A 13783-nucleotide genomic window follows, 5' to 3' on the forward strand; every position below is an offset into this window, starting at 1 on the left:
GATCACACATTGGACACTTTCCAAGTGTCTAAAACTAGGTGATGTATCAGAGAATAATGCATACAGATCTAAGCAGGTTGGCTTTTTGCAGATGACAGATGGTAATTTTGCTGATTGTTTTCAATTTCTGGCCAAGGTCTTTAGGCACTGCACCTAGTGTGTCGATCACCACTGGCTTGTGTCAGTCTTTGCAGTTTGATCTTTAAATCCTCCTATCATGTCAGCTTTTCCAGTTACTTCTCGTCAATTCTGATTATTATTATTATTATTATTATTATTATTATTATTATTATTATTATTGACACAACGCCATAGTCTGACACAGCAAACAAGATAGATATGGTGGATTTCGTATCACAATATTATTACTGTATTATTATTATTTAGAGTCCAGATCATTAATAACTTCAAAGATCAGCAGCAGTACTTCTAACTGGGCTACAGTACCACAGGAAAACAGAGCTATTCTCTCAGAACTGGTATAATATGTAGCCAGAACCAATTAGCAGCTTGGTAACTTGGTGGCACAGAGGGTTAAACCACTGAGTTGCCTAATTTTCTGACCGAAAGTTTGGTGGTTCGAATCCAGGGAGTGGGGTGAGCTACCGCTGTTAGCTCCAACTTCTGCCAACCTAGCAGTTCGAAAACATGCAAATGAGATTAGATCAAAAGGTACCGCTCCAGCAGGAAGATAACGGCACTCCATGCAGCCATGCCGACCACATGACCTTGGAGGCATCTATGGACAATGCTGGCTCTTAGGCTTAGAAATTGAGACAAGTGCCACCTCCCGGAGTCAGACTCGACTAGACTTAATGTCAAGGGGAAACCTTTATCTTTTTAACCATTTTCTGTATCTGTTGCCACATTTACAATAGTCTTCTCCGCATGTGACAAAGACATTTATGGTAAAAGCTTAACCAGCAGCAATTCTGCCTGGCATGTAGATCTTAAAAGCAAAGCAGCTTTGCCAGGAATGCAGGTAGCAAAGGTACCTTTGTTTGCTAAAAATAACGGTGACGTTCCTTTTGAATCACTGGCACTGTATTCTATTCAGAATCTCCTTTTCATTATTAAAGAAAGAAGATAATAGGACAGTGTTCACAAAAGTAACACATTCAAAATCATTTACCATGGCACTCAAGGACAAAATACTCTTTTTGGTGTTTAACTTTTATGGAGGTACGTTTTAGCGTGTGTATTTGTAGTGTTTTTGCTGTGCTTATGTATAAAATGCCTTGAGCCATGAGGAGAGGTGGGCAAGAAATAAAATATAATAATAATAATAATAATAATAATAATAATAATAATAATAATAATATCCAGCATATATTTCTCGTTTGCTGCGTCATACTATGTCTTTGTGTCAATATAATAATAAACAAACCTACAGAACTTAATTTGTTTGTAACTTGGACTGCTTATATACACACTGTATGTGTGGGTGTGTATAAATATCTATCTATCTATGCACATAATAAAAGTGAAAATGTCTATGTGTGTATGTGGCTGGGGTGTCCACTTACACAGACAAGTCCCTGCCTCCATAAAGAGCTATAGCTCCCACTATACAGGAAACACCGATGGTCCTCCCTCCAATGACATTGCAGGTTATAGCGAGCGCCATGAACATGTACAAGAGAGCACTGTGAACCCAACCAGCAATGGATCTGGACCAAACTTGCCACAGATTATGGGATTTGAAGTACCTTCACTGACTTCCAGAGACCACTGCAACCCACACAAATGAAGGACCTGGACCATACTTGGCACACAGACTCCCCAATGACCACTAGAACACACTGGATAAGTTTGGGGGAATTGACCTTGATTTTTGGGAGTTGTAGTTCACCCTTATCCAGAGCACTTAACCCAGCCGACCTCAGATCTGGACCAAACCTAGCACACAAACCCAGTATGGCCCACTGTACGTACAGGTGGTATTTGGGGGTGATTATTCTTGGCACATGGGAGTTGTAGTTCACTTTTATCCGGAGAGCACTGAACACAGCCAACGATGGATCTGGACCAAACTTGGCACACAGACGCAACATGGCCAACTGTGCATACAGGTGGCGTTTGGGGATGATTGTCCTTGGCACATGGGAGTTGTAGTTCACCTTTATTCCGAGAGCAATAAATGCAGCATTTGATGGATCTGGGCCAAACTTGGCACGCAGATGCAACATGGCCAACTGTGCATACAGGCGGGGTTTGGGAGTGATTGTCCTTGGCATATGGGAGTTATAGTTCACTCTTATCCAGAGACCACTGAATGCAGCCAGCGTCGAATCTGGACCAAACTTGGCACACAGACGCAACATGGCCAACTGTGCATACAGGTGGCGTTTGGGGATGATTGTCCTTGGCACATGGGAGTTGTAGTTCACCTTTATTCCGAGAGCAATAAATGCAGCATTTGATGGATCTGGGCCAAACTTGGCACGCAGATGCAACATGGCCAACTGTGCATACAGGCGGGGTTTGGGAGTGATTGTCCTTGGCATATGGGAGTTATAGTTCACTCTTATCCAGAGACCACTGAATGCAGCCAGCGTCGAATCTGGACCAAACTTGGCACACAGACCTAACATGGCCAACTTTGAATACTGGTGGGGTTTGGGGTGATTGGCCCACCCACGATTTTGGAAATTGCAGTTCACCCACCTCCTTACGCATTTTCTAATGGGAGCATTCATAAAAAAACAACAGGAAAGGTTGGCTTTTTAAATAAGAAATTGCGAAACTGGTATTATCTAACACCCCAAAGCAATGGGGTTTTTTCCTCAAATATCCCCATTGTGGATAGTGGGATCAGTGGATGCACAACCCATGGATGTTGTACTTGTACACATTTTTTTAAAAAAAAACTGCTGTGAGGAAGAGTTGTGTGTGTGTGTATATATATATATATATATATGGAGCCCCTGGTGGCCCAGCATTTTAAAGTGTTGGGCTGCTGAACTTATGGACCAAAAGGTCGCCAGTTCGAATCCAGGAGTAAGTGACTCCCGCTGTTAGCTCCAGCTCCTGCCAAGCTAGCAGTTCGAAAACATGCCAATGTGCGTAGATCAATAGGTACCGCTCCGGCGGGAAGGTAACGGCGCTCCATGCAGTCATGCCGGCCACATGACCTTGGAGGTGTCTACGGACAACGCCGGCTCTTCGGCTTAGAAATGGAGATGAGCACCACACCCCAGAGTCAGACATGATTGGACTTAACGTCAGGGGAAACCTTTACCTTTACCTATTACTCCTTTTAAACGACCATGCTTAAAAATAAAGAGGGCGAAAAGCGAGAAGGAGTGGTGGAGGGGGAGGCTGTGATAGAAGAGAGTTGCTCCCAAAGCAATAAGAAGGCTTTCCAGCCTGCAAGAGCACATCAAATCAAACTTTGGGAGGCGGGCTTCTTCCCCATCATACCCACAAGGGAGCTTTGTCTCTTTCTCGCTCCCTCAGAGGCGCCCTCCTTTTTGCCTCTGCTTGGCGCCCAAAAGTTTGGCGAAGGGGAAGGCGCTCCTTCCTCAGTTTACCTGCGGCCCAGTTGTCGTGGACCCTCAAGGGCACCCTCAGGGCGTAGACGAGGAGCAGCACGGCGAAGAGCCACAGGGCCCACAGCGAGGGCCACGAGCAGGCGGCGGAGGCCTTGAGCTGCTCCAGCAAGCCGGGCCCCGCTTCGGCCATGTTCCGGGGAGGGTGGGAGGGAGAGGAGGAGGAGGCGGCCGGGGTGATTCATGGCTCCCGACGGAGCGCGCCCCCTCCCCCTCCTCCCCCTCCGCGAAGGCATCGTCTTCGGCCTCCCTCCTGGGTAAACACTCACACTCACCACCGCGGGCAGAGGAGGCGCCGAAAGGGAAAAGGCACACTCCCGCCTCGCGGCTTCCTCCTGCGCGCGCGCCCCGGAGCAGAGGCATCTCTTTCAAGGCAGCTCAAGGACGCAGCCATCCTTTTGCTGGGCTCCTTCCACCAGCATGCATTGGTTGTGAGTGAACTACAACTCCTATCATGTCGGGTCACCCTAACCCAGGCAGGGGCAAACTTTGGCCCTCCAGGTGTTTTGGACTTCAACTCCCACAATTCCTAACAGCCGAAGGCTGTTAGGAATTGTGGGAGTTGAAGTCCAAAACACCTGGAGGGCCAAAGTTTGCCCCTGCCTGCCCTAACCACTCCAGTATGTTCTGATGGGATTCTCAGTCTAAGTATAATTCCCTTCATGCTAGGTCAACCCAACTCCTCCAGTATGTTCTTGTGGGGTTCACAATGCTCTGGATGTGGGTGAACTACAACTCTCATCATGCTGGGTCAATTCCCCCAACCTCTCTAGTATGTTCTAGTGGGATTCACAGGGCTCTTTGGGTAAGGGAAGAACTACAACTCCCATCACACTGGGTCACCCCCAACTCCTCCAGCATGTTCTCCTGAGGTTCAGTGCTCTCTGCATATGGGTGAACTACAACTCTCATCATGCTGTATCAACCCAACCCCTCCCATATGTTCCGGTGGGGTTCACAGTGCTCTGGATGTGAGTGAACTACAACTCCCATCATGCTGGGTCAGCCCAACTCTTTCACTACATTCTCGTAGGGTTCACAATACTCTGCGTGTGGGTGCACTACAACTCCCATCATTCTGGGTCACCCCAACTCTTCCAATATGTTCTCGTGGAGTTCAGTGCTCTCTGGATGTGGTTGAACTACAACTCTCGTCATCACCCCAACCTGTCCAGTATGTTTGGATGGGGGTTCACGGTGTTCTCTGGGTGTGGGTGAACTACAACTCCCATAATGCTAGGTCAACCCAACACTTCCATTATGTTCTGCTGGGGTTCGCAGTGCTGTCTGTGTGTGAGTGAACTACAACTCCCATCATACTGGGTGACCCCAACTTCAGTCTGGTGGGTTCACATTGCTCTCTGTATGTGGGCGGACTGCAACTCCCATCATGCTGGGTGAATTCCACCCCAACCCCTCCAGTATGTTCTGGTGGTGTTCACGGTGCTCTCTGGGTGTGGAGAGAACTATAACTCCTATCATGCTGGGTCACCCTAATCCCTCCATTATGTTCCGATGGAGTCCATGGTGCTCTCTGGGCATGGGTGGACTACAACTCCCATCATGCTGGGTCAGTGCCCCTCCCCCAAACCCCTCCAGTATGTTTTGTTAGTCATGGGGGGCCTTTCTGCCAAGCTTGGTCCAGATTAATCAGGAGTCACAGTGCTGTCTGCAAGTGGGCGCATACAAATTGGAAAATGCATACACAGATATAAACAAACAAATTTTCTCTTTTATTAGATAAAGAACACTACGTAACATAATTTTGGTTCCTGGGTTCAAACGGTCATTTCCTAATTGGTTCTGTCATAAAAACATGGAAAAAAGTGTATTAAACTACAAAAGCTTTGTTTTGCGGGACATCCTGCAATACATTGTGCTATAGTTTTTCAATGAATATCTCATGGAGTCTCAACCAGTTCAATATAGGGTACTGTTCCATTTTTCCAGGCGGACGCCACAAGGAGGCGCTAGATATAGGGATAGTCCATTTTACAGGGGGGAATTGAAGGAGGAAAACATTTTCCTCCGTTTTCATTGGTTATTCCTCCTCCCCACTTTCCATTTCATAAATGACACAACAGCAACAACTGGGGGAAATAACAGGAAATCTGTGAAATAGTTTTATTCCTTCCACTCCGTCCCCCCATCTACCCCCCTAAAATGGACTATCCTCTGTCTAGCGCCCTCTTGTGGCCTCCGCCCAGATAATAGAACAGTACCCAACATAGTTTGTGGCAGCCACTAAAACAAAGTTTCTGGTGCATAACAACCATTTTAATGTATTTACTGTATTTTAATTGTTTTTACCACACTGTTATTATTTGTTTATAACTTTTGTATTGTTGTTTTTATACTTGTCTAATGTGGCTAGATGTTAACTGCCTTTAGTCCCCATGGGGAGAAAAGCAGGATATAAATAAAGATGATAATAATAAGAACAACTACTACTACTACTAGTACTACTTTCAAAGTAAGCACCACTCAATTAAACAGGAAATAACACTTTCAATCCAGGAATAGAAATATTCACAAACTGTCACATAGTGTAATATGTCCAATCCAAAATATTTGGGACCAGAAGTATTTGCGATTTCAGATTTGGGAATATTTGTATTCATTTACATATCCATAATTAAATATCCTTGAGATAGGACCCAACTCTAAACATTCAGTTCATTTCTGTTGGATATATGTTTCCATAATGAGATATCTTGAGCATGGGACCCAAGTCTAAACATTACAATTATGTTTCGTATATTTTTACATAATAAGATATCTCGGGGAAGGAAGTCTGGACATTAAATTACTTTTATGTTTCATTTAAAAAGGAATGTAATGTCTTGAAGATGAGGCCCAAGTCTAAATATCAAATTCATTTGTTTAGTATATATGTATATAATGAGATTGCTTGAAGATGGCAACCAAGTCTAAACAATAAATTAATGTATGTTTCATCCAAGAGTTTTGATTTTAGATTTGGGAATATCTGTGTTTGCATGTATGGTTATAATGAGATATCTTGGAAATGGGACCCAAGGCCAACAAAAAAATTAAATGGATTTTGGATTTCCAAATAGAACCCAAGTAAACTGAATGCATTTCAAATTTTGAATTTCCGAATAAGAAATTTCGACATGTATTTACATATCCATAATGTGATGTTTTGGAGATGGGATCCAAGTCTAAGCAATACATTTATGTATCTTTCATCCAAGAGTTTTGGATTTTGGAATATCTGCATTTGTATGCCTATCTATAATGAAATATCTTGGAGATGGCACCCAAGTCTGAGTAATAACTTCAATGGGTTTTAGATTTTGGATTTCCATAACCCATTAAATATATTACTCACTTGCATATCCATTATGCATATCCATAATGTGATATCTTGGAGATGGGACCCAAGTCTAAGCAATATATTCAATGGATTTTTGATCTCTAATTTCCATATAAGAAATGCTCAACCTGTATTTGCACATCCATTATGTGATATCTTGGAAATAGGACCCAAATCTAAACACACAATTTATTTATGTCTCTTATACTATTTATATATGTAGCTTTAAAGGTAGGTCTATTCACAAAGTTTGTAATATTTTTAAATGAAACACAATTAGTGTGCATTGGAATCATCAGATAGCAAAGGTGTCTCTGTCTCAGCCACTCTTTTGGACCATTTTGAATATTGGAGCATCTTTGATTCCAAACAAGGGATATTCTATCTGTATTTGCATATCCATAATGAGATACCTTGGTGATAGAACCCAAATTTAAACAAGAAATTAATGTTTCATAAACTGCTTATACACATAGCCTGCAGGTAAATTCATGCACAATACATGTAATCATTTTATGCATGAAATAAAATGTATGCGCATTGCATCATCAGAAAGCAAAAGTATTATCATCTACGCCACCTTTATGGATACTTTTGGATTGGTGCATTTCAGATTTCTGAAAAAAGGATACTCAGCCTATATTTTAAAAATTATATATTTTATGAACCAGGAGTTCTTAACCTTTGAACTATTTTATGAACCAGGAGTTCTTAACCTATGGACTTTGGTCTGATCCAATGTTGCTCTTCATTCATTCTCATGTTCTTAAATGTTCTAGAAGACATCAGAAAGGAAGCTAGATGCACAGAGTGTAGACCTACCTAGAGATATGCTGGTAACCTCAAGGTTGGACTTCTGCAATGCGCTTTACATTGGGCTACCTCTGTGCCAAGTCTAGAAACTTCAAATAGTTCAAAACACAGCAACCAGAATAGCTTCAGGAACATCCACGAGTGAGCATGTTACACCTATATAACAGCCACTCCACTAGCTGCCAATTGCTGTAGTAGAAAAACACTAAGTGCTGGTTTTGACCTTTAAAGCCCTACATTGTTTGGGTCCAGGTTACTGGATCATCTCCCGCACAATCCGCCTTGAACACAGGTCCTCTGGGTTTCAGCTACTCCAACCAGCTAGAACCCAACTTACGGCCATCACCCAGGACTGTGGGGATGACCTGCCAGAAGAGATCCGGTGGCTAAATGAGCATTTGGAATTTAAGATGCTTCTCATCTGGCAGGCCTACCCAGTCCATTTTAACTTGTGAATTTTAACCTGCATTTTATCGGTAATTGTAATCTGCATTTTACCCATGTGTATTTGTTACATGCATTTTAATAGTGTAATTTTATCATGTTGTACTCTGCCTCGAAGAGAGGCAGGTAATAATAATCATCATCATTTACACATTAGCATTAATGCAGTTTGACACTACTTTAACTCCCATTGGTCAATGATAGGGAATTGTGAAAGTTGTAGTTTTAAAAGGTCTTTAGCCTTCTCTGTCAGTGTTGTTGCCTTACCAAACTACAAGTCCCAGGATTCCATAGCATTGAGCCATGGAAGTTAACGCAGTGTCAAACTGCATTAATTCTACAGTGTAGAGCCCTCCCTTGTTCTATTTTGTGCTCTACTTCTCTGTGGGACATAGCCAGCTATCACACTTTAAAATGAGAGAGCATGGCAATCAGGACCTACAGATAATATTCTTAGAGGGAGACCTTCAAAGAGAAAAAGTGGTGCTTCAGTTATTTGGAGTCCAGATCATTTATAGCTTCAAAGATCAGCAGCAGTACTTCTAATTGGGCTATAGTACCATAGGAAAACAAAGCAATTCTTTCAGAACTGGTATAATTTGTGGCCAGAACCAATTAGCAGCTTGGTAACCATTTTTTGTATCTGTTGCCACATTAACAGTAGTCTCCTCCGTATGTGGCAAAGACATTTATGGTAAAAGCTTAACCAGCAGCAATTCTGCCTGGTATGTAGCTCTTAAAAGCAAAGGAGCTTTGCCAGGAATGCAGGTAGGAAAGGTAGCTTTGTTTGCTAAAAATAATAGTGATGTTCTTTTTAAATAACTAGCACTGGATTTGATTCAGAATCTCTTTTTCATTACTAAAGAAAGACACTAAGAGGTGTTCACAAAAATAACACATTCAAAATCGTTTACCATGGCACTGAAGGACAAAATACTCTATCCTGGCACAAATTTGATTTGGCACATATTTATTCTAGCACAGATTTGGGTAGACACATTGCAAACTTTATTTGGAATCTCACTGTGTAATTGATGGATATGTCAAACAACATTATGTCTTATTAAAGACTCAGTTTTCAAAACCTAAGATCTTTCCCCAGATTTGGCAGGGCATACCTATGTGTGATCTGGCCAAACACAGAAGTATGTGGCGAAATGACAGTGGCACAAAATGTTATAATCATCTCTATTTTAATGAAATTATTTGGTGTTTAAATTCCACGTTGTTTCAAATAAAAATGATGGATCCTATAAGCAATCTTCAGGAGCTCTGTGCAGTTCCATAGCAACGACTGCGGCTGCTGTGGAAATCTGTACTACTTTATCAACTACAAGCAAGGAAATTGGGAAAAGAGGGGACAGTGTAAAAATATAATCATTTAAAATGTTGTGGTAGACATTCTTAAAAATATTAACAAGGAAATTCAGGGATAAGAAAAGACTTTCATAGCTTATTGTTTATTAATGACGCTAAAAACAGAAATTACAGGGTAAGGTAATTGACAATCATCCACATGATGTAAAAGTAAACTTGTCATTCATGTTGATGCATCTGCTGCTATAGATCCAAGAGCATAACTCTGGAAGAGCTTAATACAACAATTTATGACTACTATAAAACTGTAGGAAAGCCCTAAAATCTCAACATATGTGAGTAGTCACACTGTAAAATTGAGTTCTCTTATTATATAGGATGATGCTTGGTATATGATGTGTTTTTTCAAGAAGGCTACTTCTTGCAGTATAATCATTCCCCTCTTCACGAGTGGTTGATCTATTAGGATGGTATATATTTGGATACTGATATATACGAAAAGAGGTCTTCGGTGATACAGAGACTCAAAGCGGCTCAGAACTAAAAGCATTTCAATACAACTTAAAATATACAAATATGAAAAGAACTAGCATAAAAGAAATAGGTCAGGTGGAAGAAGAGCCATGCCACTATTGCAGTATCCTGCCTTCTGTTTCCTGACAAGTCCAAATTAAATGCAGTGAGAAAATGACCTAGGAAAAGAAAGTGACACAGAAGCAAATCTGTAAAGATGTGAGGTAGCTGTTGTTAAATAAAACATCTGGACAACTGAGGTTCATGTAGACCAGAAACTAGTAGTAAATCTGAAACCACTTCTGCAGAATAGAGGTCTGTAGAGGCTGCACAGTAGTTAAAAGACAAAGCTTGGGCTTTCTTTTTCTCAGTGCCATCACATTCTGCTGAATTTCTTCTTCTTGCCTTCTATTTATTATTTTTATGTTTCAAAGAGTCATGAGTAAAATTGCAAAAGACTTGGACAAACCTATTCCCTGGAAGCATAAGCGTAAGAAGGAAATAATATAATTTAAAACACTTAATTCTATTTTCAGTTTATTCCTCGCTTTTTGACAGAGTTGGGATAAAGTTAGACAAACCAAAGCACATAATAATACGAAATACATCTGGATGACATCAGTTTCAGGAAGGCTGATCTACATGGATCTGTGATGCGAGATATTCTGGAGTAAGATTTCACCGGTATATAAATGATAGTAATATCACTTTGTCCTTTCCATCCGAGCCCAGGGAATTGTGAATTTCAAAACTTTAAAAATTAGCCCAAGAACAAAATTGGACTAGTAAGGCAAACACATTTATGCTTGGTCCAGATTCTTGTAGTGCATTGGCTATGTAGCAGTAGGGTTACATTTCACATTGGCGGTGATAACAGTTCTAGGAAGACCAAGCATGCAGGTTGAAAGTGCTCCTAAAATGACACTGACTTGAAGTGGCAGCTGTGGACAGAAGTGCTCCGGTTCAGCTTAGGATAATATGCCATTTGTTTTATATAGAAAGATAATGGTCACCACTGCCTTAGTAATATGGAGACTGAATTGCTGCATTGTGTTTTATGTGATTATTTAAAAACATTCAGAAACTTAAATGAGAAGAAAATCCAGCCAATACAGAAGTTGAATTTTTGAGCAAAATGACTTTAAAATACCCTAATCTCTTGAGTCTTAACTGCAGCTTACAACACCAGCATCTGGATCAGTTGAGAATTCCCTTCTGTAAATCCTGACACCATGTTGGAAAGAAAATGTGAAAAGGCTGTTGCTATTTATGTCTAAATTGTTGTACTCATCTCCTAGAATTCCATTTGACTCGCTATCGTTACAACAACTGAAGTCTTTTTTGTTTGTTTGTTTGTTTATGAACGCTATACTCCTTGGTCTTGCCAATACCTAATCTTATTGTACTGGCTTTTTAAAAATAATCATACACATAAGTAAATAGAAAATTTGCATTTTAATGTCACATTGAATTTTAGTACATTTCAATCCAAGAAAAAAAGGAAACTGACAGACACAGTAATGAGTACAGGATTATATATATGTGTGTAATTACAATATGCCTTGTTATAATACAGTTATGGCTGAATGGTAAAAGTAACTTGAGGACTGATGGAATCCAAACTCATCTGAGTAGCTGTCAGGAATAGAGCACTAAATGCATTTCCAAAATAAGCACTAATGTTTACTTTCAACACCTTAAAAACAGCATTAGACATTGGCCTTAAAAAAAGTCAACACCAAGCTAGCTAAATAAGTGGAGAGTTGGGTAAAGAATGTTTTTCCCCAGGGTTTCATATGATGAAGGGATATATTATTTCTACAATATACATGGCTAAAATCCATGTTGAATGTCAAACTTGTAATATCCAGTAACAACCTCTTCTAGGGAACTGTGTTCTAGAAGACGTTTTTCTGCACGAAAGCAAGCAATGTAGGATAATCTTATGCAAAAATATTTTTCAAACTGTTTTAATTTAACTGAAAACTATAGGCATGGCATCATTATAAAAAAGTCTAAATATATCAGAAGCTCTCAACATTTCCAGCTACACTGATTTTATAAGTGTTTAAAGGAGAAACAAAAGGACAAAGAAAAATGGTCAATTAGCTAAGCCTCGTGTTCAAACTACTTACAGTGATTTTTCAATGGCAGATGCCCATGCTGATTGGGTGACTTAATAAATCTGAATACCTTTGTGATTATTTTGTATTCAAGCACACCAAAATGATCCAGGCTTGCAATCTTCATTTTAGGCATTCTGCATTTCTTTCCCAATCTTGTAGCTAAGGATCTTATTCCAGTCAATCTTTGTACGAGTAACTGGCAGTTGTCGGCGTAAGGCCTTGAAAGTAGTGTCCGACATAGTTTGATAATTTTCACTGATAGCAGTCTGTTCACAGTAAAAAACAGAAGACACATATTAAGAAAACATGGTTTGATAAAGAGTATAAACGGAACAAAGTGAATTCAACTATGCCAGGACAGTTTTTTTCAGCATAACTAAGAGAAAGTGTTTTCTTATCCAAATATTATATATGTAAAGTCTTTGGGTAATGTGGAGGGATGCAAGAAAGAGGGGAGAAAAGAAAATCTGTCTGCATTTGCAAAAAATTCAATAGTGCAATGTTGGATATATGTTCCCAACCGCAGTGTCTGCTAGCATCTTAGAAAACTGGTTTTATGTCTATATCAGAAAAAAATGCCTCAGGTGACAATACATATAACATGATTGACCAGAAATCTTAAGACTCTTCAACTTTCACTTGCGGCAGACATCAAATGGAGATTAGGTTTTTGTATACTTTCATAGTGAAAAATAAGCAGACATATGCAACCAAAATGCATTTTTTCCATAATAAAGGTGTTACATATGCACCAAAATGAACTGGGTTCATTGCACATCTTACAAAATAACAGTGACAGAAAGGGGCATCCAACAAGTGCCCACTTTTAGCAACTCAAACCATCCACAGAAGAGGAACCAGAACATTGTTTGAATGAACAGGTCTTTCTCTCATCTCCTAGGCAGTACTTAAGAGTGGTATGACATTTCTTAGGATATACTTCTGTTCCTGAAAATTGTGTTAAAACTAATTTTATTGCTTTTACTTTAATACAGGCCAAAGGTGGGGAAATTATGGCTCAGCAGCCATATGCCGTTTCTCAGCTTATTCTGCTCTGCAAATAATTCTGATAGCACTCCCAAGAATTACACGAAAAAGATATCCCAAAATTGCTCCTGGAGACTTCAAATCCTGGAGTTTACTTTAAAACAACCGCACAATCCCCCCCCCCCCCCCAAAAAAAATCTGGCAGAATTCAGAACCATAAATCTGTTTCCTTTTGAGTTTAAAATGAATCAGCCAAATAGAAATATATGGGGCATCTGCACCTATAACTGCTCTTCTCAATCATAAAAATAAACATGACTATTGGCATAAATGCTTTCTATTTTTTAAAAAAGAGTCTCATAGTAAGTCACAAGTTTAGATAATAGGCACTGCATCTTTCTACTCATAAAGCCTATGCTAGGAAATTCTCAGAAAATGGCTACATTTCTGTCAGATACAAATCTAGCAAATGTTCTTTCTCAACTGTGCTGTGACCCACTGAGGCTTCAGCATTTTGACACATGCCTATCACCCATTTTCTGACTCTTTCAAAACACATATTATACAAGAAATAGAATAATGTGTGCGTGCACACACACATTACAAGCTTATTGTATACCTGGTATTCGTTTTCTGCAGCCTCTACAATCTTTACAAATTCCTTTGCTGTTTGGGCTTCATTCTGAAAGAAA

At 40.2% G+C, this 13783-nt stretch overlaps 2 protein-coding genes across 5 annotated transcripts in view; both read right to left on the reverse strand.

Moving 5' to 3' along the window:
- st7 (suppression of tumorigenicity 7) overlaps positions 1–3802 on the reverse strand; it is a 131503-nt gene extending 127701 nt beyond the window's left edge. Inside the window, exon 1 of one of the 4 annotated variants that reach the window (XR_010006693.1) lies at positions 3534–3802. Coding sequence is in view for 2 of the 4 variants with exons in the window: in XM_008111170.3 (XP_008109377.1) it covers positions 3534–3684 (151 nt within the window). In the remaining 2 variants the exon portion in view is untranslated. The remainder of the gene's footprint in view (positions 1–3533) is intronic. The other 3 variants (XR_010006692.1, XM_008111170.3, XM_003221216.4) reach the window with 3 other exon arrangements.
- A 7612-nt stretch (positions 3803–11414) lies between these two features.
- Positions 11415–13783, reverse strand: part of capza2 (capping actin protein of muscle Z-line subunit alpha 2) — a 34639-nt gene continuing 32270 nt past the window's right edge. Inside the window, exons 9-10 of the mRNA XM_008111169.3 lie at positions 13711–13773; positions 11415–12370 (exon numbers count right to left, since the gene is read on the reverse strand). Of these exons, the coding sequence (XP_008109376.1) occupies positions 12230–12370; positions 13711–13773 (204 nt within the window). The 3' untranslated portion in view covers positions 11415–12229. The remainder of the gene's footprint in view (positions 12371–13710; positions 13774–13783) is intronic.

This window comes from Anolis carolinensis, chromosome 5 (genome assembly GCF_035594765.1).
Source record: "Anolis carolinensis isolate JA03-04 chromosome 5, rAnoCar3.1.pri, whole genome shotgun sequence".
Lineage (NCBI taxonomy): Eukaryota > Metazoa > Chordata > Lepidosauria > Squamata > Dactyloidae > Anolis > Anolis carolinensis.